A 26,327-nucleotide genomic window follows, 5' to 3' on the forward strand; every position below is an offset into this window, starting at 1 on the left:
CTGAATGTGTTGTAGTGTCTTAGATACCTTAGTCCATAGTTAGAGATGAAATAAAGCTCAGGTAAAGAGAGTAGGTGTTTTCCTAATGATCTGAACTTTTACTTGTGTGAAGTTGCTACAACTACCTGCAAGCTAACCATGCCTTTGAAAAACACAGAATCCTTACAAACTCAAATTTCAGGTTACAATAGGAAAAATACAGTCTTGATGAGTATTTTGGCTGCCTAGCCAGGGTGGGCACACAGACTGTGGTGTGCTGAGGGAAACTAGAGAGACTATGGGAGAGAAAATGAAATAAAAATGGGAAATTTCAGATACGCTTGTGTAGGTAAGTTGAGTGTCTTATGGGGATGTGACAGATACTTTCTCAAATGCATTGTGTCTGTGTCATCATAGCAATTGTTCAAGGAGCACAGGAGAGAAGTAGTAGTAAACCCTAATTTGGTCCAGAGATATACTGCTAATTTAAAGTCTTCTATGGTTTCTTTAATTTGTGAGACAGAAGATTCAGTAGTGGTACATTGCTCCCCTCCTTAACTCCTGAGAGCTTATTATAAAGCAGATTTTATTCTGCTTGCTCTGCAGAATATGGCAGGGTAGCCTTTTACCAATTTACTCCTAGAGGATAAATGTTCGTCTTCCATTTTGCCCAGTTTTGTAAAACACTTGTTTTCAGAAGTGCTAAGCTTGTGTCATATTTGTTGTACAGAGCAAAATGGCATTTGTCATTTGCCAGCTGCTTACAAAGATCATTTACAGGCAGTTCATTTTCATGTGTGTCATCTACATGAGAGCAGTGTAAGATGGCAAAGTGAAAAGAGATACTAATAAACACTTGATAGAGACTGAAGGAATTAAAATAGTTTCAGTCATGCTCCTGTTACTTTAATTTCCCAGAAAAAGAACACTTGAGAACTAATGCTTAAATGTAGGATTTACCATATCAAATTAAGCCTATTAAGTTCTATGTTCCCATTCATTACAAAAAAAAGAAGATAAATGGGCCAGCTCAATTCTGTAATTCAGAGCTGATGATTCTCATCACTGAGACTGAAGATGTTGCTAGAACTATGTACCTGACTTGTATACAGGAGCTATTTGGGTTCCTTATTCTATAGTTGTTTCTTCCATTAACACCCTGAATTTCTCCAAGATAAATGTATGTGCATGCTCCTTATTACTGGTTAGGTTTGGGTCCATGTGAGTTGGGATTTTAATACATAAATGCAGTTAAGTTATGATCTTCCCATTTCTTAGAGCTGTCTAAGCCTATCAATATCTGAATTAGTTTTATAACTTCTTACATATGTAGTTAGGTACCCGTATGACATATGTCTCAAAATGTTCTAGCTGTTGGACCTTAGTCACCCACTCATGATTCAGAAAAGCTTCTTCTGGAAAGGTAAATGCCTATCTTATGTGTAGGGCTCTTCTGAGATTTGGTCTGGGTGAAGAAATACTTAACTCTGTCATTGAAAAGGTCAAAAGTTTAGATGTGGTCTGGACAGTGAGGGTGGCCTTTCAATCACCATATAATGTTGTAGTTGGTACAGCACACACTGAGCATGTGGAAGGCTGTTGAGCCTCATGTTCTCCACAGCCTGAATGGCACTGAGCCCATATTCCTGAAGTGTGTACAAGCCACAGCCTGTAGAATATCCTGAGGTGCCGTGTTTTTCATCCTTCCCTTCAGATATGACAGATAAGAGAAGGTCTTCAATGCAAATATTAGGGTCTTCAGGTAGAAGGGCACATAACAGTAGTTCCAGGTCTCCAGAAGCTTTCTGCAGTCCTTAGGTTCTACCATGAGACCAAACATTTTCACTGCTTAGCTCAGCCCTCCCAAAGAATTTCAGATGAATATAAAAGAAGGAGCTTCAGATCTGGACTTGAGAATTAATATTTCTACAAATTGTTGCAAGTATAGCTAATAGGAAAGGTAATATATAATCCTAGCATAAAAAGAATGGAGGTAATGCTAAAAAGAAGTAAATGTTATTACAGTTGATATTGCTAATTTCGTAGAAGGGTTTTGATTGGAATGGACCTTAAAGATCACCCTGCCACAGGCTGGAACACCTCCCATCCAACCTGGCCTTGAGCTCTTCCAGGAGTGTGACTGGTAAACTAAAAAAAAAAGAAGGGCCGATTATGTATATTAACAGAGGTTTTCTTATCAACTGCAGGAAAGTGAGAGATGCAACTGGAGTTGATATTAATATGCGCGTGGGAGTGCACTCTGGGAATGTGCTGTGCGGCGTTATTGGGCTGCAGAAGTGGCAGTACGATGTGTGGTCACACGATGTTACTCTGGCCAATCACATGGAAGCTGGAGGAGTCCCAGGGTAAGAGGCTTCCGTGTTAACCTCTGGGCACATGGATTTTTCAGCCATGAAGAAAACACATAGGTACCATGTCTTTCATGGAGATGCGTGAACTAATTCTTAGTGCTGTCTTTGGGGAAGAAAAAAGAGGCACTCAGTATTTTCTGTGAGTTTAAGGAGTATTTTTTTTGTATATGGAAACCTTTAGATTTATGCATACTAGAATTTCTAAAAATTAGATTAGAAGGACTGTAAATAAGTGAGCAGCATATAAGAGATATCCAAAAGGTAGTAAAATGGTCAATCGGGTACGAATTATGCTTTCAATTGCTATTTGTGATTCTGTCATTTTTTTAAAATATAATTTCAGCCGTGTTCACATCACCTCAGTCACCTTGGCCCATTTGAATGGAGCTTACAAAGTGGAAGATGGGGATGGAGATGTGAGGGACCCATATCTGAAAGAGCATAATGTTAAGACCTACTTTGTAATCAATCCTAAGGTTAGTAGTACTTTTATTTTGTGGCCAGTCATAGTTATTTTTCAGCAGAACCACTAATCTCTTTATTGAATAATTCACTACTATAAGATATTGATCAGAGCTATTACTGATGCCTACAAATACATAATGTTTGCATTGCAAATGTTTCCCGCTCTTCAGAAATAAGTCTCTGATATTTCCCAGCAATATCATTAAGATTTGCAGGTTCCTAGTAACTCTCCATTTTTAAGTTCTTAAGCACACAGATCTGTGGTACCAGATGATGTACTGCTGCTTCAAAAGGTCACGAACACAAAGGCTGATACCACCTTTTATTTTCTTTCAACCAGGGAGAAAAGCGAAGCCCACAGCACCACATTCGACCTCGACACACTCTTGATGGAGCCAAAATGAGAGCTTCTGTCCGCATGACCCGGTACCTGGAATCTTGGGGAGCAGCCAAGCCATTTGCACACTTGCACCACAGGGACAGCATGACCACTGAAAATGGCAAGATAAGCACAACAGTAGGGGCCTACTTATGTCATTTCATACAATTTAGTAACATTTGAAAGGAAAAAGGTGCTCACTGCTAAATACCTGGTTATTTCTGATAGAAGATACTTATGTTTGTCCAGGGCATAAACCCAGTGAAGTAGTTAGGAGCTTTTCCACTAACATGGGAGCTTTGGATTAGGTCTAAGAAACCATGTCTTCCTATAAGCGCATCTCTGAATTATAAGTAGTCCAACATACTTACTAAAATACACAATTTGACCTTCTGAGCTCAGACCCTCCTCAGGCATAGCACAGGTAGTGACTGCTATTCATCTTGTGGAAAGATATTTTGAACATACAGCCAGAATGCAACACCTTCAGGAATGAAAACTTTAAACACAGAGAAATTCCTTGAGATTCATTGGCTGTTCAGATACATTCTCCATTTGGAACATGCTAAACCTGGAGCAAAGGCTATGAAGTTAGATGATCTGTGTGGTAACTGGAGTGGACTTTATTCAGAGTACTCCAGGAGCCAAATCCATACTCACTGTTACATCTACCTTCTGAAGGTGCACCTACCATTCATTAGCTATGGTTGATGGCCTGAGTCGTAGAGTACTATAGTGCAACGTTGCATCTCTTACACTGAACAGATTTTTTTAAAATTTTGCTAACCCTGTTTTACTGCTGTTGGTAAGACACTGTGGGTCTACAGCTTGTACATTCATTATCTTCCACTTCTAAAAAGTGAAAGCACAAAGGTATATTCTAATAGCTTTCAACACTGAAATTCAGTTTTGTTCCTGTTACATATGGGAACATAGAATTGAGCCATGTATTCTTGTTCAATAAATACAGTGCATCATAATGTGGATTGAGGCATGTTCATTACAGAAAGTACCCAGCCATCACTATTAATCACAAAATAAATGTGGCTGTGATGGCTGCTGTTGCTTATTGATAAAAAATAATGACCATTGTCTGTGTTTGGTTACTCAGGTCTGTTTTTTTTAAAAACACTTAAGATTCATTTTTGCTGAAGCTGTCAAAAGTTTGGGCTACATCCAAAGAGTGATGACATTGAATTCTTTCTGGTAAAGCAAAACATTCTTGGATTCAGACTGTTGTATTAGTTGTTTAGTGTTTATAATGATAGATCAGTTTTTCCCCAGGTCACTTCATCTTTACTCTTGGCTGGATTTTTCTTTTAAACAGTTTTAATCTAATGCTAAAAGTATTTGTATTGGAAACTTTTCCCCTTACTTGACCGTGTTTTCCACACTGTTTTTAAAGCAACTTAGTGTTGTCAAAGTCTATTGTAATTAATAAGGTTTTATTGTTTGTTCTGTAGGATGTTCCCATGGGGCAATATCATTTTCAGCGTTGCAGAGAGAGGTAAATTAGTCTTTAAAAATTACTTATTCATCAAAAGTCTATATAAATACATATACATTCATATGCTTTCAATATTGAGGTCCATTTCTCATGCAAACTATTTTTTCTGCTGATACCTCTTACGTAGAGAAGGGCTATGGAAACAGATGGGCAGACATATTACTTATGAATTGCAAATACACTTCCTGCTAACAAGGAGCATTATTCGGATTTGGTATGTTGGTGAACTACTATTCGTTTCTTCTAATAAACCAGTTACTCTATCAGTGGGAAAAAAATTATATGCAGGAAAATTGGGAGGAGGTACAGAGGTGTAAGAAAAGGGCAGATGGAAAGGGCTGTTAATAATTTTTCTTACAACAGCTAATAATATATACAAAAAGAGACATTTTATGTATTTGTTTAATTGCTTTGTGTTTGTATTGTGGTTTAGTATTTCAGTCTATTGTATGTTTGCAGTAATAGACATTCAAAAATTACTTTGTGATCTTTCTATAGTGCTCATGCTACACAAAATGTTTGTAAGATCTCAATAGCTTTAATTTTTCATGCTCCTGCTTGGTACTTTGATGACTAGGGCAAGATGATGATATAAATACCGTAAAGTCATTTGGAAGAACCTTTAAAAATTTGTATTTTCGTTGTCCTTGGTTACTGTAGAGCTATGCAATTACCTAAAATATTGCTAAATTCCAGAGGATGAACAACTTTTGACTGAACATTCCTGACATTAATAAAAAGAGTCTAATTTTAAAACTACACATTTACATTTGGACAGTATGTCCAAAGAACTTCAATCAGCCAATGAAAGATCACTGTGGCATTTGGAAATACTGCAGTTCTTGAAGTTTCTGGAGTGTTCTCGCTTTTGTGTTTCTAAACTCCATTCCAAAGTAGATTTGAAAGGTACAAATGTGTCTTGATACCGTATTATGGAAGGAGTTTCTATAAAATATTACTGGCATATAATGTCCTTAGTGAGACAGACATGTAACTAGGATTCTAGCTAAGCTAGTTAGTCATTCCCACATGAGAGAGCTGAAATGATCATAAGCACTTTGAAAATCAATATTTTATTAGAATATGAAAATGTAGGGTTTGAAGCCTGACTGTAGGCTTCTGTTTGTGGCAATCTTAGCTCTTATGTAGTTACACAATAGTCTTATGTTGTTAAGAATCTGCCAGGAGGATTAAGTGTAATTAGACAATGTCTCCTTATCTATATATTTCTTCTAGATTGTTTTATATGTGAAAAATAAGTTATAAGCACTTTCTTACCTAAATTCAATAGCATTGAATAGGCAAGAAATCAGTTGTGTTTTTTGAGATTCCTGTAAGTACACTAATATAATTTCTGTATTAATTTGAATCCTGCAACAGGTTATCACTTTTGGGGAAATAACCCAAGAACTTGATGTTGAAGAAAATCCATGTTACCTTTTACAGGGTTCAATTTGTAGGTTAAGAACATTTTGATAAGCATAGAGTCAAATTTCAGATCTAGCTGTTGACTTCTTACAAAACACTGGTTTTAAGTTAACATTGGATTTAAGTTTTCAAATACAGAGACATAATCTATTAATATTTTAAATATTTCATTTTTAAGGAGAACACAGCTACTGAAAGGATTAATGATGTTTGCAGTAATTTATATTAGCAGAGACAAACCCATTCTGATGATCTTCTCTTGGGTTCATATTCGGTCCAGTCAAAAGAAAAGGTGCTTTTTGTATTGCAGATGAGTTACAAGGTTATAAATAGAGAAACATGATGTATGTTTGAAACTAATTTAGGATGGTTCTGAGTTTTCTTATTAAAAATAATAAAGTATTTCCAAGAAAAGAAGAGTTATCAGGCTTTTGGTAGAGGGTACTTTTATGCCTCAGTGCACTATCACATTGTGCTCATCATAAAATTCTGACAAGGTTTTTAAAAATAACTGCAAGAAACAGGAATGTTTTATGAATTTGAGCATATTCTCATTCTTTTTCATGAATTCATAATACTGTGGAAAACTTTCCTTCAACCAGAATTTCTTGAGTTCTCTTGGTTTTGGTTTTGTTTCTGAAATATTTTCTTATGTTTGTATTTTAAGGGCTCGCTGATATCTAAACTCTAGATTTGCGAGTGAGTGTGTGTGTGTGTGTGTCAGATTGTAGCTTATGCTGGTATTTTTAAGAACTTATTATGAGGCTTAGTGTGCCTGATGCCTATAGCTCCTATTACAGTATAAATTTTAAAAAAATTGTTATTTTCCTCACATGTTTATGCTAGCTATTGTTTAATGTTTATTAGCAACGTAATGATTTTCCAAAGTAAATTCCCACATTTTTCATTTCAGAACAAAATCACAGAAAAGAAGGTTTGAGGAGGAACTGAATGAGAGAATGATCCAGGCCATTGATGGAATCAATGCTCAAAAGTAAGTCTTTATCCTCTCTTATTTCTATTCTTTCCAACTTTGGCATAAATCTGCAAGAGTGTTTACTATTTTTTGTTCCCACATGCACACCAAATCTGAAAACAGTAAAAGGTGTCACTAATACTGGGATAGGAAGCTCTGCACATTGTGAAGACTGGTTGTACAGTAGCATTTTCTACTACATGTGATAAGACGGTGCCTGTGAATCATGGTGTGACAGAGGTTTTGACTTGTCTTCATGGCAAAGGGGTTTTTGCTCTGTAGCTGTTTGTATCTGTAGACTCGTGGCCGTAACTACAGAGTTGTCTTAACTGAGAGCAGAGGAGTAAGGCCCAAGAAATAACTGGCTCAGGAATCAGAATGATGTGAAAATTGATGCTTCACAATTGTCACAGAAACAATTCCTCAGAATTAGAAACTTTCCCTAAAATCATAGTTTACTATCTCTCTGTTTCAACTAGTTGGTTGATTTCTTAGAGAAGGCTAATCTTGCTGGGATATTGGAATTGCTGGGGGAGACAACCTGACGTGTTTTTTCTGTGCCCTAAGAAGAGCTGGAGGCAGTATTGATCTTTTCCTTTTGCTGGTGAATAGATAAGACTGAGAGAGAAATCAGTGCTGGAAAAAATAAGTGTTCAGGCTTTTTATATTTATCTGATGAAATAAGGGAATTGCCTTTCAAAAATGTGGACAATAATTGCAATGAATTACATTTCCCCCTACTTCTGTTACTCAGAATCTTAATGATCTGAGTATTACACCTAATTATTAAATGCTCATATGTCACATCTGGAATTTTTTTCATATTTTAGTCCTATTGATGGTATTTTGCCTTAGGAAAATATTTTTCAGTCATTTTAGAAAAGAGTGTTGAGAGTTGTAGGTCACAGAAAGAATAGAGTGAAAGAGAGTAGGCCATGTGATTTGATTATACTAGACTTGCCTAAAACAGCTGTATAAATTTTGGTAGTTTTAATATGTCTTTAGGTACACTTGCTCTGATAAGTGGATTGTAAAAACGGTGGTTTGATGTCAAAAGTAATTCATCTGTATAAATGCATTATAAAATATTGGTGTGACCATACTGTATGTTGTTTTATCTCAGAGAATCCTTGTCTTATCTAATTAGTGCATAAAATTCAGAGAAACTTTGGGATATAAAATGTTTCTGAAAAATTTTCAGTGCATTTTGTGAATTACACTGAGGAATTGCACCAAGATAAGGAATGATCTTATATATCAGAAAGGTTGAATGTCACCTTCCAAAACTAGACTGTCTGCCTATCTCTGTATTGATTTGCTGAATCAATCACTTAAAAGCTATGATTCAACTGAATACCTGAGAATAACTTGTCAAAAGTCCTGATTCCTCAAATGGCAAGTTAATTCAATAATACTGTAACTATGTGAAGGCTAAGCGCATAGAACGGTTAAATAAAATATTTCCTACATTTAGAACACAAAACTGATCACATTTTATGTATTTTTGTGCCTCAATTTTTTTGACTGTAAAATGAAAATAACATTATCAGCTACAGTAATTGAGTTATTGTGAAACAAAATCTTTTGCTTTTGTGAACCAAGAAGCAAACCTTTAAGAAAATCTGTAAGAACTGGTATTTCTAAATGTTTTCAAGTGTAAAGTTTGGATTGCATAGCAAATAGGTCTGCGACTGAATAAAGAAAATTAAAAAAAAATTATTGCTCTTAAAATATGGTATTAAAAGTACCATACTTTTGACCTTTTTAGTTAGAAAAATGCATGAAAAGAATTCAAAAGCAAACATTCACTGTATAGAGGCATGTTTCTTCCACCCTGAGCTGTCAGCATGCTCTGACTTTTTCATCCACACCATGCTTCTTAGCCACATGTCATTCTGTGAAGAAAGTAACTGGTTGCAAGAAAATGGTCATAAAATGCGGGTCTTTGGAAATTACATGGCCAGGTGCTTTTCAGCCAGTAACTGGAAGATAAGAGAATGTAGAGTCTGTATCTTCTTAGTCCAAGACAATGCTGTAGTCCAAATGAATCACTGTCTTTACTCAGTGTAAAATAGTATGATTTATATTGAAATGGTATCTCAAGTTTTTAAAGTCACTGTAGCGTTTTCTCTGGGATCCCTCCCTCCCTGCTCTTCTGCCGGTTCACAAGCTGGCTTAGCGATCTTTCTGCAAAACTGCCAAGCACCACATGCACACACTGTCAGTAGCTCTGGGCATCTGGGTTAAATTCCTTCTTGTGGAATGTAAATGAAACTCTGGAATCTAAAATGCAGCCCAGGGGCTTTACAGCATGATTCAGAGTAGTTGACTTAGTTGGCAATGTCCCTTGCAAAGTTGCATGAGGAAAGTTATGACCTGTTTATTCAATATTATTCTCTTAGAGCACTGCATTAATATATACAGAAATACAGATTTAAAAGAGTGAGTGAGAAACAAAGAGCTTCAGTGCCTTAGCCATTAGGCTGTAACATCATGCTTTCTCCGTGTGTTTCCTTTTCCTGTACCTTCAGCAAAGTACTCCTGACTGCCAAGGGCCTGTCCTGCACAAGAGGGGGATGAGAAGCCCTAGCTAGGCCATCCCGAGCCTTGGTGGTTAGGAACTTGGATGGGTGGTAATCTCTTGGCTAAATGTGCACCTACAGAGGGGGCTAAACTAAAGCTAATTGGTCTTTGGTCACAGTGGCTGCTGTGTTCTGTGCATAATTCCTTGCTGTACACTGTCAACCAGCACAGGGCCTATTAAATGACATACTTCTGTGGATACAGCCTGAGTTCAGCTGTCTGTCTGTGTTGTTCCTGGGATTGCAAAAGAATTTAAGATGAAATTTGGTACCTAGCTTCCCAGGAGACATATCCCCAAGTACTTGCAAATACTTTGGTAAGTTTAGGTTCATCAGGGAGTGAGACTGGAGGCAGAATTTTCAGCCCTTGTCTCTATGCCAAAGGTATGTGACTTTGTGCTTTCTCTTCTGTACTTGCTCTCCACTTCCATTTGCATATGTTGTACTATTCCCTTATCTCAGACCTCTCAGCATGTGCTACCTAAAACCAGTATAGTTGGGTTTTTTCTGAGCTTTAAAGAAAAACTAAAATCTTCTGAAAACATGAATTTATGATGTGTGGAGTATGAGGCTGACTTCACATGGGATCAAGTGCGTACAAACCAAATTAGGCTTTTGGGAGTAGATCTGCAGACAGAACTTTTTAGCAGTGTGGTGATGGTAATGAAATCAATCCTCCTGTCAGGTATTATAGGAAAAAAACGAGAAATTGGTTAACTCTTTGGAAAAGAGGGTTACTTTAAGTTTGATTTTTATAACTAAATGGAAAAAGAATTGCATTAAATTTTAACAGTTTACTAAAAATGCTCCACAAACTGAATGTTTTCTCCAGTAGGTTACAGCTGAACCAAAACAAAATCATACCATAGGTACACCAGACTACCAGATGTGTTTCTTCTCAGAATCCTAATTGTGATCAGATATAAGTGTGAGCCATTGCAGAGCAAACTGGGAAATATATTTTGGAATTAAACATTCCTAGAACTGAGAATATTTACAGCCCCTTATTATAATGAAACTGATTGCACAGGAACGGGGACAGTCTCCCAGGCAAGGAAACAAATACTTTTGATGTCATAAATCAAAGCTAATAGCTTACACTCCACTCTGTCCACTGCTGTTCTCCCAGGACCTTAATTTTGGATCTGTTCCACTGTGGTTCATTACTGCTACTTATTTGCATTGCAGCCTGTCAGCTGAGACTGAAAGTACTACTTGAAGCCTAATTTAAAGTTATTGCTGGAAATGGAAAAAATCTCAGGCCCGACTATTATTCAAGCTCAAATATTTCATGTCCACAGAATTAGTCTGCTTAATTAATTTTTTTTTCAGATCTGTGTAGTGCCCTTGAGGTACAAGCAGCCCAACCTTTTTGAAATTTAAATATTTTATATCTTTTCAAGTGTCCATTAAAATAAATGTAGACTTTCATATTAGAACATTTCATTTTGTAAAAGCTATGTCAAGCTTTTGTCAAGATTCACTTAGTTTAAAATACATCTTTCATTTCAATGCAAGTACTTATACAATTTCTCATCTTTATGCAGGGAAGAAGTTTTTATAATCAGCAAAAAGGTCAATATCTACCTCTATAGTACAGGGCTGTCTGTGGTCAAGAGACTGACACAGTCCAAAGACAAAATCACTCCTCCTCTTTTAGTAATGTTTGTTACATTTTCGTTTGCAATAGGAGTTTGTGAAGTGTAATTTACCTACCACTTTTGCATATTGGAACAGTGTTCTTCCTAAAAGAAACTTGTGAAGGACTGTTTTTATCTCAAGTTCTCTTCTGCCTGCTGGATATACCACTGTATTTTGGACATGAGTGGAATATCACTGTTAGAATTACATCATATAAATCTCTCCCTTGATTCTGCTTAAGAGTGATCCACAGAAAAGCAATTGTTCATCTGAGCTTTTGTTTCATGTTAGCAGTAGAAGTCAAAAAGGAGAGGGGATTTGTAGTCTCCACTTTTACTGTCAGCGAAAATTCACCAGATACATTGCAATACATAAGACCTTGCTTTATTCCAACTGATTTTCTTATATTGCTGCATTTCATTTATATAAAATGACTGGACTACTTTATTCTTATCTCAATGATAACATTCCCTTTCTCTTCTAGGCAATGGCTTAAATCTGAAGACATTCAAAGAATATCACTTCTTTTCTATAATAAGACTCTGGAAAAAGAAGTAAGTTATTTTCAGTAAGTTCAATTGCAAATTCATTGGTCGATTCCTTCTTTGACCTACCCTAAATGAGGCTTATATCCCTTGCTTTTGTAACACATAGCCATGTCTACATCACCTCTCCTGCAAGGAGAAGTGCTCAGACCTTAAAATAATATTTTAGCTGATTTACAGAAGAAATTTTATGAATGTGATGTCTGCAACTACTTTCCTGTTTGTAGGGCTCTGCATTTCACTTGAATTTCTTGAAATTTTTATGGTCTCACAGAAGTGGGAAAAGGTTTGATAGTCCAATTTTGATGTAACTGGAGCAAAGAATTTCTAAGTTCCATAATCTACATTCTCAAAAGGCATTTATTGAACTGCACTGGTTTTGGTTTTGTTTTTTTTTTCCAATGTCTCAAAGACTCCATCTGTAGTAATGATAGACTTGTAATGATAGCAGTTGCTCATTAGTTTTCTCCATATGCACTTGCTGCTCACAATCAGTCTTGGGAAACAATACTATAAATGTCTTTTTAAGAAAAATGCCTGGCTGTCTTGGATGCAAAACACCAAATGTTCTTCGGACTAATAATGTGTGATAAAACACTTGAGACCTGTATGTACAGGTGGAGTAACAGATAGTTTTTCTTGTCTTTGGAGTAATGATGTTGGAGAATGAAAGATTCCTCCCTTTTAGGTGATTGTCATGACCACTAGCCTATAAAGTCAGGCCTTTTTGTTGTTTTATGACCCTGTGGACCTTGAGTGTATTTCTGCATGACACAGCTTCACCAGGAAGACTGGAGAGTTGCCTCTTTCTGCTTTCTCATAAGCATAGGGCAGCTGATAACTGAACAGTTATGCTGTCCTTCAGGGAAGTAAGAGGTAGGTTTGACCACAACTAGCTGTATAACTGAGTGAACCTGGCAAGAATGGGCTAGAGGAAGCATTACCATACTGTGTTCACACTGTACAGCAAGTGTCCTCTGTGTCCATGTGGTAGTCAAATACTTATTTAATTGTTTTAGATACCTTTCGGTTCAAAGCATCTGAAATAATTTTCAGATTCTTTCACAGCTCAGCAGAATAGTATTCTTATGGCCAGCTGACAAAGGCATGTGTTATATGCCCTTAGCAAGGCAGTAGGGTGGAAAAGGTTTCAAGGCTTCCCTGAGCCTGTCTCAAAGACTTCATAAGAGAGAAGAATAGAGAAGCTAGACCTGTTGTGTTCTTGTCTGTAGTGTTTATGGGGTACACTGAGTGGATCAAAGCTGTGCCTAGGAGCTCATTAAGATTTTGATGTGTGTGGAATTAACCAATAAATTCTGAAAGACAACTTGAGAGAAAACCATGACATGCACTTGGGACAATGACTTGGGATGAAATTTGGGAGCTTAGTTATTTAGCTGTGTAGATGCTCCCTGTAGAAGTCTAATCTCTTTTAGATTTAGAATGCTATGGAATGGCAGAGAACTAATTGTTCTTTTTGGATCCAGCTTTTCAATATCTTTTCATTATCTTTTAATGACTCACCAATCCAGTCTTGACTTTAAACAACTCAGTAAGAAGTCTGCTTTTGGTTTAAATGGAAGCTTTTCAGGCCTTGTAGGACCTGAAAGTACAGCAAGGTAATAAAGCAAACAAAGCTTAACCTAAGGAGTGAGTTGCCTGCCTTCATTAGGAAATGTATGGAGAAGTGTGAAACACTGAAATACTTTTGAAAGTGGATTGGAATTCCATGAGATTTAACAGCAGCTCAAGGTCCAAAATTGTTGAACAGGACCATTATAAACATATTTAACAGGTGGAAGAGCACAACTTGCTGCAAATTTATGCATCAAGCAAAGTCATATTTGTACCTTGAAATTCAGTTAGATGTGTGATCAGAATTGCTTTCTATTTGTTATATAGTTCAAAAGTGAAAAAAGCTGTTGGGTTGCCGAAGTCAATTTCTACATGTTCATGTAAAGTTTGGTACACTGGTTTGTTTCATGGACAGAACTTGGCAGTAAGGAAAAAGACATAGCTGTGTGCTTGCAGTTAGAAGGCACAGCTCACACACTTTCCATTTTCTGAAGTTTGCATTTTGAGCACTTTGTGAAAATAATCTTTGGTGTATTTTCTTTTAGTAATTAAATCTTAAACTTTCATCCTTTGAAAAATAATTTTGATAGTGTAAGTAACTTTATTAGCTACTTAGATCATTTCCATTTGAGTACTTAATTGGTTTCAACCTAGATATATCTATCTCAAATAGCAGAACAGCTCTGATAAATATTTCATGGCTTAATTCTCATGTCTCTAGACAGAGTAATTAGAGATAAATAGATTTTTCTCATGACAAAACAGATCAAATTGACTGTCTCCTAAGAATATCAAGTGTTTAGTAGTATTGGTAGACATAGGAGGCCTTTTAACAGAGACATAAAAGATTTTAATTGAAGTAATAATATAGGTCCAGTAAATATCAGTGTGATTGCTAGCTATGCTCTGTAGCACAGTTTACAATTTGCTACTTTTTGTGCTCAGAAATTTCCTGTTTAAATGAGGGTTATGTTTTTTATAATTGTTTCAGCCCATTCAGTATTTATCAATAATTGAAAATCAGTTTGAGGAATTAATGACAAAGAATCTTGGAATCTGTTAAGAATGGTTGGCCATTCCTAAAAATATTTTTTTTAAATGTTTCAGGTTTTTTGTTGCCGTTGTTGTTAATTAAACTTTTTATGATGAATTTGAGATAATCTGTTCAGTGAAGGGACAAGTCAAAACTGTTTGACATGGCTGTTCTTCAAGAAGCAAAAGGATTCAATACTATACCTGATAATCCCTAGCCCTAGGTTAGTGGATATGAAGTCACTGAAGAACAGGAAATTTACTGTTGCTAAAGACTGCCTATACATATGTGCATCTTTAAGCTGAAGTTTCAGTTGACTTTGGCAATTGTTTTTTTAACATTTGATTTTTTTTTTCTTCTAGTACCGAGCAACTACTCTACCTGCATTTAAGTATTATGTGACTTGTGCCTGTCTCATATTCTTCTGCATTTTTGTTGTACAGATTCTGGTTTTGCCAAAGTAAGTGATATTTAACGTGTACTCATTTCTATGTATATTTGCTCATTAGTGTTAAAAAAAATAAGTAAAAAATGTTTTAATTGTCAGATTACAGAGGTCAATTCATGGAAATTAAACTAAACAGAGAAGACCAAGGATTTCATACCGTTTTCAAAGTTAGGCTTATTTCTAATTTTAAATACTGTCAATGATGTTGTGCTAAACATTAGTTTAAATTCTTCATTCATTTTAGTTTTTCTCTTTGCATTTAAAAATATGATGATGATGACAGGAATGAAATTCATATGTGTAAAAGAAGTAATACAAGCTATAAGTTTGTGCAACTAAAATTATGTGTAAAATGTGTGATGGACATTGAAGTGGGAGAAAATGGATTACGGAGTTGGAACTGTGATAAATAAATGTATTTAACATATCACTGTGATAATACTACTGTATTAAGCATTAAAACATATAATTAATATTCATAAAGTGTATATTTTTAATTTTATAATATTTTAATCAGTTTCTGGGATAATAATTTCATCATAATTTATATATTATGTGCTGATTTATATTTGTGCGTATAAATCAACTATTTTTCTTTCTGTGCATATTCTAGAAAGGCTGAAAACTGGAAGATAGTTCTAATAAAGAATGTTTTATTAGACTTCTCAAAATGGAATTTTGCTGTTGATTGTTTACTAAGTGGAAAGTTGATATTTGTTTTATAGGAATAATTTCTAAAGACAACTCTGTATATTCCCTGTGATATAGTATTTCTTAACTCATAGTCCTTTCTCCTGTACAGTGCTTTCAGGAGTATTACTTGTAATCACAGTTGGTTGACGGGTCTTATTCTGTAGTATTTACTCACATTTTAATTCAAAGCCAGAAGGAACTGCTAGGTCATTATAAATTGGTTTTCCACACTGCAGACTTATTTTATAACATGCATAAAGTTTTATGGACTTCTGTTCAGATGTTACAGCAGTTTCCCAGCTAGCTTCTAAAACAGAGATGCAAGCCACAAAGGGACACTCTTCCAAGGATTCAGCAGTGTCCTACTCATGGTTCAGTCTGACTTTGGGCATTACTATTGAAAAATTTGAAATTAGGGCACATGGCTAATTTTATTTTACAAGCTCATACTGTATTTTGATAAATACAGGAATTAATTCAGGGAAATTCATGATTTGTGGTATCCCAAAAACCAAAGGTGAATTTCACTACCCCCTTCCAGCAGTATGATTTCTGAATCTGTTTTTATTTTGATTTCTTTCATGAAAATTCATCTACATTTATCATCTATCATACATGTAGTAAGAAGCTCATTTTGCTCTATCATTATTATGTCATTTAAACCAATAGTGTAGCTCATTAAAATATAACAGACTATCAGTGAACTCTAGGGAGATGTAAGGAAAGTGTCCTCCAGCTTGTAAAAACATATGCTGATATTACATGATCTCATTGTAACATCAGAGCAAAAGACACGTATACTTTATCATTTTCATTAAAAAGATGTTAAATGTCTTATGGTCCTTTTATTGGACTGCATATTAAATTGTAAAAGCAAAAGTGTAAAATCAGGTATTACCAACATGAATGGTATTCAGCTTCAAGTGGCATGTGGATTATTTAAATAGATGCAAAAAATGGAAAACAGAAAGTCAAGGTGTTATACAGGCACGTGTGTCTTTGATGGAGAACTGGGAGCATTGCAAATAAAAAATAAATTAAAAAAAGTTGAAAAATCACCAGTGTATGTAGTAATCACAAATGTAGCTCAAATTGAACGTACTCCAATGCTGCAGATGTTATTCTCTTCTAAAATTCTATCTAGCCTTTTTGTTTTCTTCCAAAATTCTACAGGATTTTTAAATGGTGATCTAATGAAGACAGGGAGATGAACTACATCTGTCATTGGGTTTTATTGATTCACTTTTCCATTAATCTGGTTTTGCAGTAGTGTAATATCATTGATTTCTGTGCAGGCACACCGCCTGCCACTTAAAAGTAGATTTGGAGGTATTTGATAGTGAATAACATCCAGCAAGTCGCAAGTACTAAGTAATATCTTCAAGATCACAACCCATTTATTTCAAAGCTGAAATAATTTATTAATGTGTTAATTTTCCCGGGGTCAATAAACTGATGTGGTATTTTAATAATAAACCTTACACAAAGTGGTAACTATAAATTTAATCAAGGAAACAATATCTTGGGGTGAAATGTATAATGAGGAGTAGGTCTTTATTGTGACATTAAAATGAAAGCAAATCTTCTTGGAACAGGCCTTCAGTGGCTCTCTACCGTTCTTCATTTATCAAGTGAGAAAAGTATCTTTAATAATTCATGACAACTGTACATTCTTTATTTAAGCAAACAGTCAACTAACAGGGAATTGGTGGTGTTGGGTTTTTTGAAATGCGAACTGGTGAGTTGACAAAAGTATGTTTCTATTGAACGGGAGATACTTCTTGTGCTACTCGAGTAAGGGATTTATTAGGGGCTACATTAAAGATTCTTTCTGAGTCTTCGCTCTCTGAGGGTGCTGTGTTCAAGAAACTGTGTCCTTTTGTCCTGAGTCATGCCAAATTACCAGTCTTCTCATTCTATACAGGCAGGTTATTAGAAGGCCCTAACATAGTATTTCCAATTAGGCACAGCTGAATTTCTTCATAGAAAAGGTAGTACTTAAAAACTTTGTCTGAAAGCAGGCATGTAAAATATAAGACAATATAAATGAAAGAAACCCACCATTATTTGCTATCTTTCTGTTCTATCTAATTTAAAAAACAAAACCAAACCAAAACAAAAATAAAACAAACAAACAAACAAAAACAAAACCACAACTCAAGTGGAGTTATAACACTCGACTGGTATTTTTTAACACTGAAACTGCCATACAGTCTCCATAGTTATTGAATCCTTTGATGGCTTACAGAAAGCATCAGTCGAATTATTAAAAAAATAGCTATTTTTAGATACCAAAGGAGTCTGAATTCAATATTGCCTTATATAATTGTCATTTGCAATGTCTTCATTATGATTTTATCACTTCAAGAGAATTTGCAGTTCTGTAGTTCAAAACATGGACGTTCATTACCTGGCAAGCTAAGGAAATTCTCCACATGCCACTAAGGAACGTGTGCCATAAGTTACATATTTTCCTAAAAGTTACAAAATTGTAGAAGGAATTTATTCTTTTCTACATTTTTCGGTATCTTTACCTTCATAAATAAATTTTTATTTTTCAGTTGCCAGTTGAAATGTTGCCAACAAGATATAAGTATGGATAAATACAGATTTTTTCCAATCCCATACCACCTGATAAAAATGAATAGTTCAAAACAGAGATTTGCTGATGAAACACAGAAAAATATGAGCAGTATAGCCAAGATCATAAATTATTTAGAAATGGAACTATCTGAAGCCTGAGAAGTTCCCATGCTGTCTCCTCAATGTTAAACTGTCTCACTGTAGGTTATGATCAAAGGTTGTCCTGTCAGGGTTCCTGGTGGGGCACTCTAGCAGGTCGTTGCTTGAATGGTCCATTCATCTTCCATTGAAGAGGCAGGTAAAAAGTTATCTGGCTGATGTGATTTCGGGTGTTCTTTTGACTAGTTTGCCTGAATCTGTCAATGCAATGTATTAGGTGACCTGTGCAATGCATTTGGTAACTCTACACAATAAAAATGAGATTAATTTACTGTAAAGATCTGTACTGGTTTTGTAATGTTCCAGTGACAAAAAATAAATGCATGTTATGTATTTTCTATGGTTATTGCTTCAAATGGGACTTGGTTTTGGTAGCACTTAATTTTTAGTATTTTGCTTCCCTTTGTAGCATTTTCAGCCCACTTCTTTCCTTCTAGGAGAACTATGAAACTGTTTTATCTTAACTGAAACAGAAGTCCTGCTGTTCCCAGAAAAGTATGGGGTGTGGGGAGCAAAAATACTACTTTTTTTTCTCTCTTTTCATCCCTCAAATCTGGATTCTAAGATATCACTTTTCCTTTTTGTTATCCTCAGTCCTTTTCTCTTTGCCCTATTCACCTTGCTGTGTAATTCTTTTTCTTGTGCCTCCTCAATAACATCATTGATTATGTAAACCAGCTACAAAGACCTTTTGTTCTTGTGTGTTGCCTGGGAGATAAAGTACTTTTTGCATAAGCTCTCTTTATGCCATGTTAATTTTATTTCCCTTGCTCTCCACTTTCTCCCACAAACATCATAATTTCTTTTTCTGAAAGGATGCACTCCAAACTTGACTGATAAGGCTATTCTTGTGTTGAATTACTTTTTAAGGTGTGCAGGCTCCTTTTTTTTATCCTTCATATCAGAGAAAGAATAGCAGTAGCTTGAAATGTAAAACTGGTTCCTTGAATGTTACTGAAGGACATATGTGATTGGAAGTGTTTATGCATATATAAAAATTAAGCCTGTTAGTTTTCTAACAGGCTTTCTTTCTAATTTCTTAATTGGCTTTTTTTTCCCTCTTCTTTGCTTACTAGATTTTAAATTCCTAAAGAGTGGAGACTAGTTTTACATATTCTGATGTACAGCTTACTGTCTCAGTCTCATTGAGAAATTTTTGGAGAACATGTATTTATAAACAATAATGATTTTCAAATAATTTTTAAAAGAAATATTATTTTAATATTAATATATTTCGTGACTTGCCAGTTATTTGTTTTTCATCAGCTGTGCACATCAGCCCAAAATCTGATGATTAATGCTTAATATATAAGAAGTTCTCTGAGTGATTGGCAGGGAAGCTCATCAGTTATTCTCCAAAATGCTTTTAATGGCATCAAATTGGTTGATACTCTTAATGCTTTTTTGTTCTTTCCTGAAAATAGCTTGTATAACACTGTTGTTAAAACAGATCAAAATGTTTTCCAATACTTGTATGTCATCTAAAGAAATTGATCCATATGGTTCTACTCCTAATTGTTAGTACTATAGTTTTGAAAATGTATACGTTTGAGTTCACATGGAATCTCTAAAGAACAGAGATGTATGCTTTTATTAATAATGTATTTTAATTCTGAATCATAAGTTTATGAAGGCACTAACAATATAACAGATGTTATAGTTTTATGGAAATGCAGGAGATATAAAACTTATTTCTAAAATGTCATACCAATATTTCCAGCATTTAAGGTTTCATGAAATAAGATATTTGCTGATGCTCAAAGGAATTGAGAGATATTTTTTAATTCTGTAAGAGTATCAAATCTGTGGTTAAAACTGAAGGCAAGTACTCAGGTGAGGGATTCATGACAGCATCTAGTTCTCTTCCTTAAACAATTCAGTTGATCCAGAGCTTCTGGTGTTCTCTTGGAATTCATTAAGCATAATTAAGTTCCACTGCATCTTTCCCTAGGCAGATGTGCTAAGAAGCTCTTGTAGAGTGCCTGATGAAGCAATTATGCTCTACTGCAGTATTCATATAGAGACATTTCCATATTTGCAGAATGAATGAATGAATGAATGCACAGATTGTTACTGTATCTCTGTTTCTGTTTACTGAATATCCAGGGATGCTATCTTGACTAGACCTTCCTATTTATAATACAAGAGAAAAACATGAATTAGAACACTGAGTAAAGATGATTTCAAGAAGAGTACAGATTATTCTTTTTTTTTTTTCCATTTAAAATATCTTGTTGGTTCTTCTTTCTTTGTGGTGTTTACTTTTCCTTCCTATCATGTCCTCCCATACTTCAGAATCAGACTGGCAAGCCAGTCAAATTTGACCATTCATGAAATACCAGTCACTATCAGGGCCCTTGCTGACTGAGACTCTGCAGCATCACAGATATCACAGGTTCTACCTGAGGGACACTGAAAACCAGGCAACACTATCCCGTGCTATTTTCTACTTTTTAGAGGTGAATGTACACTACAAACAAGTTTATTTTGTATATATATTAAAATAAATATATATTAAAATAATTAAAAATCATATAAAAATAATATAAAATCAACAACATAAAACTAGAGCAATAAGCATCTTCTTTAATACAGGCTTCTTAAAGTCAAAACAAAACAAAACATTGCTGCTGTTAATGTACCCTGTCATTTAAATTATATGTGTAGAAATTATTTTCTGATGGTAATAGCTTTGCAAAGTCAGAGGTAATACCAATTCAAACATTTCCTGAATTGAGAAAATGGCAGGAGGAAATGCCTGGTCATTCTATTAAGGATTAGAATTGTTTTTCCATGGTGTCAATATTCGAAAGTTGCAACTTGCACGTAGTAATTTTTCATATCGTTGGTATTATAGACAAAGAAAGGTCATGCTACAACTGTGCAACAGAAAAATTAATACATGTTTTCCTTTTCTTCTAGAACATCTATTCTCGGAATTTCATTTGGGGCTGCATTTCTCTTCCTTTCCTTCATTTTGTTTGTCTGTTTTGCTGGACAGCTTTTGGTAGGTATTCAAGGAAATTTAATCCATTAGTTGATGGTTTCTTTTAAATAACATGTTCTGATTTTGCCAAGTTACTCTGTCCTTGCAGAGTACCAGTTAAAGGAGAAAGGCTGCATGCTGAGGCTTCTGTGGACATTGTTTTGTCCATGTTAATTTTCTGTAAAATGTCCTCATTTATCTGAAAACCAGTAAATGCCAATGGAGTGGTTGTCTGTATCTACATGGATAATCTCTTTCCGCTATAAAACTGGATCCTCTGAAAGGTTTTCATTATTATTTGATTGATTACCTTTTCAAAATCTTTTGCTATTTTGATTGCAGGAGGTGACTCATGAGTGCTTTCTTTTGGGAACTGTGTATTTGTTTAAGTGTTATGTAAGACCATTTTCTGAATTTAGAGAATATTTCACCATAACAATTGGTTTGAGATATAAAAATGTTATAGTAAATTTCCAATTTTGCTGTTGAGTACTCCAGGTAATACCTATTAGTGTACGAAATATTATGCTGAATTTGAGAATTTAATTTAATTCAATATTTGGGCAAACCTTTCAGCATTTCGCAATGTAATTTCCAAGTATTACTGTCCTCCTTTCAGTTATTCTCAAATAGATCCACCATGTAACTCCATCTAGAACAAGGAGCTTCAGGATTTTTAAGAAAGTGAACACAATCTGAATTTGTCATATAATCTGAAATAAAACTATCTGTATACCTGTCACTTAATCTCCATTTCTCCTTCTCTGCATTGCCATAAACTATCATAGCAAAAACTGAAATATCTTTTATAAAAAAGCAAAATATCACATGGGAAAGACTATGCAGTAAAACAGTAAGAAAAGGTAGTTAAAGAAAGAAACAGTGGAAGTAGGATTTTATAATTTCCCTCTCTTCTCTTGTGAGGCTTATAATCAACCAGGACATATTTTTAAGAAAATATAATTAATGTACATTTCAGTTGTCTTTCCAATAAGTTACGGATGATGCAGGAATTAATCTGAAATAGAATGAAACAATATTTTAAATTATCGTTACTCATTGAAGAGAGGTCTTAGAGGTGTTGCTATTACTTAACAGTAAAATTTAGTTCTCATGTAATGTCATACTTGATTGCTATTTGTTATTGACATAAGAGTAAAATGGTGATATCAGTGTACTGCCCTTCAATTAGCAAATTAAAAAAAACAATCCTTCAAGGAAAAGCCAGCCTTTTTCCTGTACATAATAGAGGTGCTAATGAAATGGCATCAAGAAGTGCTGGGACATACACTCTCCTGGGGCTTTTATTTATGGTGTTACTTAGGAGGAATACAAACATATTTTTCTGGATTTAAAGGGATGGCTAAGCAAATATCCCAAGTCAGAGTTGAGGAGTTTGCCACTTGAATAATGACTAACACCTACTTACAATGCCTTGTAAATAGTTCCCAGAAATGGAGTCCTATTATTGCAATTCTTTTGACTTGCCAGATGTCACGTTCTAACCTAAATAACTTGAAGAGGAGCTACTTTTGTCTATGTCTTTGTGAGTTCATATATTCTAATACAGAAACTATGCTGCTAAGAAGCCTTTCAGCAACTTATGACTATAGTTGATGCAGCGTTGTCTTTCCTTCATGAGCATGGAAGTTGTTCTGTAAGGTGATGGATGAGAGAGAGTTAACAAAAGAGGCAGTAGGTTTTTCTTTCCCTTGTCTTCTCCCTAAGATTTCTTCCTTCATGTCAAAATCCAAGTATTGTTTTGCAGCTTTAACCACAGAGACAACTTTTGTTATATTTCAGTAGCATACTCGTTGCAGTATCTGACCCATAAGTATAAATGTTTTTTTTCTATAAGTCTAAAATTTCAAACCATATAAGTATCAATATCTGAGTTTTCACACTACGGTGTCAATGTTAACAGAAATCAGGCTTTATCATCCTAATGCTAATGTGGTTTGGGTTTGTTAGGGGATTTTTTTGCCAGTGGGGGATTTTCACACCTTTTTTTCTAAAGAGGTACATTTTGGATTCCCCTATAGAGGGCATGTAGTAAATGTGGATTTGCTTGTATGTACATGCATATGCACATAATTGCAGATTTTAAATTCACCAAATATCTCTCTTCTAAAATGCACCAAAAAAACTGAGAATTTTTTGGGTCTGACTGACTGACAGATGACCTGTGGTGGGTTAGCCTTGGCTATGGGCCAGACACCCCCTCAGCTGCTCACTCACTCTGCCTCACTCAGAAGGATGGGATAGGAAAATAGGATGAGAAAGCTTGTGGCTTGATATAAGGCAGGGAAATCACTGACCAATTACTGTCATAGACAAAGCAGACTCAACCTGGGGAAAATTAATTTAATTTATTACCAATGCAAATAGATTTAGGTAGTAATAAACAAAACCAAATATGAAAGCTGTGCCATTAGTCCCCCCTATTCCAAATTCAGCTTCATTCGTTTGCTCCAGACTCTTCTACCTCTCCTCAGGAAGCACAAGTGGGGGTAGAGAGTGGTTGGTACATCGGCATTTCTATCTGCTGCTTCTTCTGTTCACAATTTCATCCTGCTCCATCTTAGGGTCTCCACAGGCTGCAGTTCCTTCAGGAACATCACCTGCTCCAGGTTGTGTCCTCCATGGGCTGAAGTGTGGCCATCTACTCCAGCATAAGTACTTCTTCCTCCAACCTTGGTGTTCCTTCCCTCTGCTGTTTCTCTCTTTTTGTTCCCTCCTCCTCTCTCTGCCCAACACTTCTGGCTCTTTCTTGCACTCCTGTCCCGTGGGGTGCCCGGCCAGGGTCAGGCCCTACCTGAGCCCCTGCATCTGGTACATAAACTTGCAGTAGCAGTCAAATATTTACAGGACTGTTAACAAGATTATAGAATGGTACCTGTAGTGCCAGTGAAGACAGCAAAATCTAAGTTCAAGTTAGGACATCTGGCTGTCACTGTGTTATGTGCTTGTCTCAGTACTTTTGACACTGCCCTCTCAGTCTCCACCAATTACAAATGGCTGTCACCACCACAGAGTAAGTCACACAAAACCCAACACTGAACAAGTTTCTCTAATTTTCATTTCATTGGCAAGAGAAAAAAACCCACCCAGATTGTAATGCTAAAATTACTAGCTCTTACAGAATTTAATGGCAGTATTCCAAGAGATTTGTGCTCACTCTTTCACTCTGAGTTTATTCTTAATTGATTCTACTGTTTAGCAGCACTGGTGTGGTCAGCTCAATCTAGTGTGGAGTGATAATATCAGTCATTAAAGAAGAATAGCAATGTTTCCATCAAAGGATGCAGCACAGTAGTAGCACAAATAAGGAGATGTCCAGAGCCTGCCTTTGGAGTGTTTCATTCCCTGCCAGTCTTGGGCCATAGGCATTGAACCTTCCTCAGTCCTAGCTAAAATGGCATATGTCCTGAAACTTGAAAGGAATTTATGTTCTAATTACTTCTTTGTGCCTATGCTTTTTTTTTGTTGTTAGTTTTTTAGATAATCACAGTATTCAGAGTAAAATCTGAAGATTATGAGTCTTTTTGTTAAAAATACTTTATGGTTTATACTTTCACATTTTAAATGTAGTCTCTTCTTCTTTATTAATTTTGAATATTTTCTTTGAATTTTCCTTGAGAGGTTTCCTTCCCAAATTACATGCAGAAACATGCATGCAGTGATGATCCTTTAGCTCATATGTATTCTGTGTCTCTTTATCTTCCTTAAGTACAGACAGATTCATAGAATGAGTGTGAAATGCCTCAGACCTGGTAACTGTTAATGTGTTTTACCTCCTGATGTGAATGCAAGGAAGTAGACATCTGGTTACCTAAATGATACATCAGAAAATGTAATGCAATCAATAGAAAAAACCCACACCAAGCATGTAAAGGAAAGATCTCTGGGGTGGCTGAGGTAGCTGGCCAAAGAACTATTAGTCTCAAGCAGATTTTCCACGTTCATTGATTCAAATACTATCTCAAAAATCTCTTTGCATTACCTAGGACATGGGTGCACTTAATTGATGTGACATACTCTTTGTGCCAGTTATTTTCCACTAATATGAAATAGCTTTTTGCTGTATATGTTTATAACTTGCAAACCTATTTAACTACTTCAGCTAATAGGGAAGATAGAAGTAATACCATCTCATCTGAACATGTTTATCGTCTCTCTTAAATACCCAATTGAACCATGGAATTAGCAGAACACAATACCAACAAAATAAACATCAGAAAATAACTACCTCTACAGTTGAGAAAGATGTTCTGCTTTGAGGTCACCAAAGCATCTGACAGTTTAGACAGTACATGAGCAGCCCTGTCCCTGCTGTATCGGTGGAGAGGCACGGACAGATCACTCACAGACCAATTTGATTGGCAAAATGTCAGACTTATTAGAAGGAGAACACACTTTATATACTGCTTATTACACCCAGACGCGGGATTCTTCTTCACACAGCATTGGATACATAAGGAAAACATACTTTGTTGTCCACTGCTAATTGGACCACAACAGGTGTCCATATGAGCTGAGGGCACACGTTCACCCTCTTGAAACTCCACCTTAACTTTGGCAGGGAGCCTTCTTTGTTCTAACTTCAGAGGCTGAAGCCATATTAGTTACGCAGTTCTTTTACTGTCTGCACCCAGCCATGCCAAGGCAAGGCTCCCAGAAATGCAAAGGAAATTGTTCACGCACAATCTCTATTCTCCCAACACTGCTGGAGAGAGCACTTTGTTTACTCCACACCACTGTACAAAGAGTGAAACACAATCTTTACCTTTTCTTTGTATTTTACTGTAAAGCAATTGGTGTTGGTACTTAACAGTCAGAAAGACAGTATACGCTTAAGGTATTTAAAAACTCTGCAAGGAAAGGAATATCAGCACCAGCACTACTTGAAAATTATTTTTGACACGGAATTTTATCTCTGATGTGAGTGTCTCTTAACACCAATACAGATGAAAGAT

General features: G+C 35.6%; 1 protein-coding gene across 2 annotated transcripts in view; it reads left to right on the plus strand.

Moving 5' to 3' along the window:
* Nucleotides 1-26,327, plus strand: part of ADCY2 (adenylate cyclase 2) — a 214,342-nt gene that overhangs the window by 144,314 nt on the left and 43,701 nt on the right. For both annotated transcript variants that reach the window (XM_064660924.1, XM_064660933.1), the window contains 8 exons: nucleotides 2,187-2,345; nucleotides 2,695-2,827; nucleotides 3,157-3,333; nucleotides 4,659-4,702; nucleotides 7,044-7,124; nucleotides 11,814-11,883; nucleotides 14,845-14,942; nucleotides 21,288-21,372. In XM_064660924.1, the coding sequence (XP_064516994.1) occupies nucleotides 2,187-2,345; nucleotides 2,695-2,827; nucleotides 3,157-3,333; nucleotides 4,659-4,702; nucleotides 7,044-7,124; nucleotides 11,814-11,883; nucleotides 14,845-14,942; nucleotides 21,288-21,372 (847 nt within the window). The remainder of the gene's footprint in view (nucleotides 1-2,186; nucleotides 2,346-2,694; nucleotides 2,828-3,156; nucleotides 3,334-4,658; nucleotides 4,703-7,043; nucleotides 7,125-11,813; nucleotides 11,884-14,844; nucleotides 14,943-21,287; nucleotides 21,373-26,327) is intronic.

Source organism: Pseudopipra pipra, chromosome 1, assembly GCF_036250125.1.
Source record: "Pseudopipra pipra isolate bDixPip1 chromosome 1, bDixPip1.hap1, whole genome shotgun sequence".
NCBI lineage: Eukaryota > Metazoa > Chordata > Aves > Passeriformes > Pipridae > Pseudopipra > Pseudopipra pipra.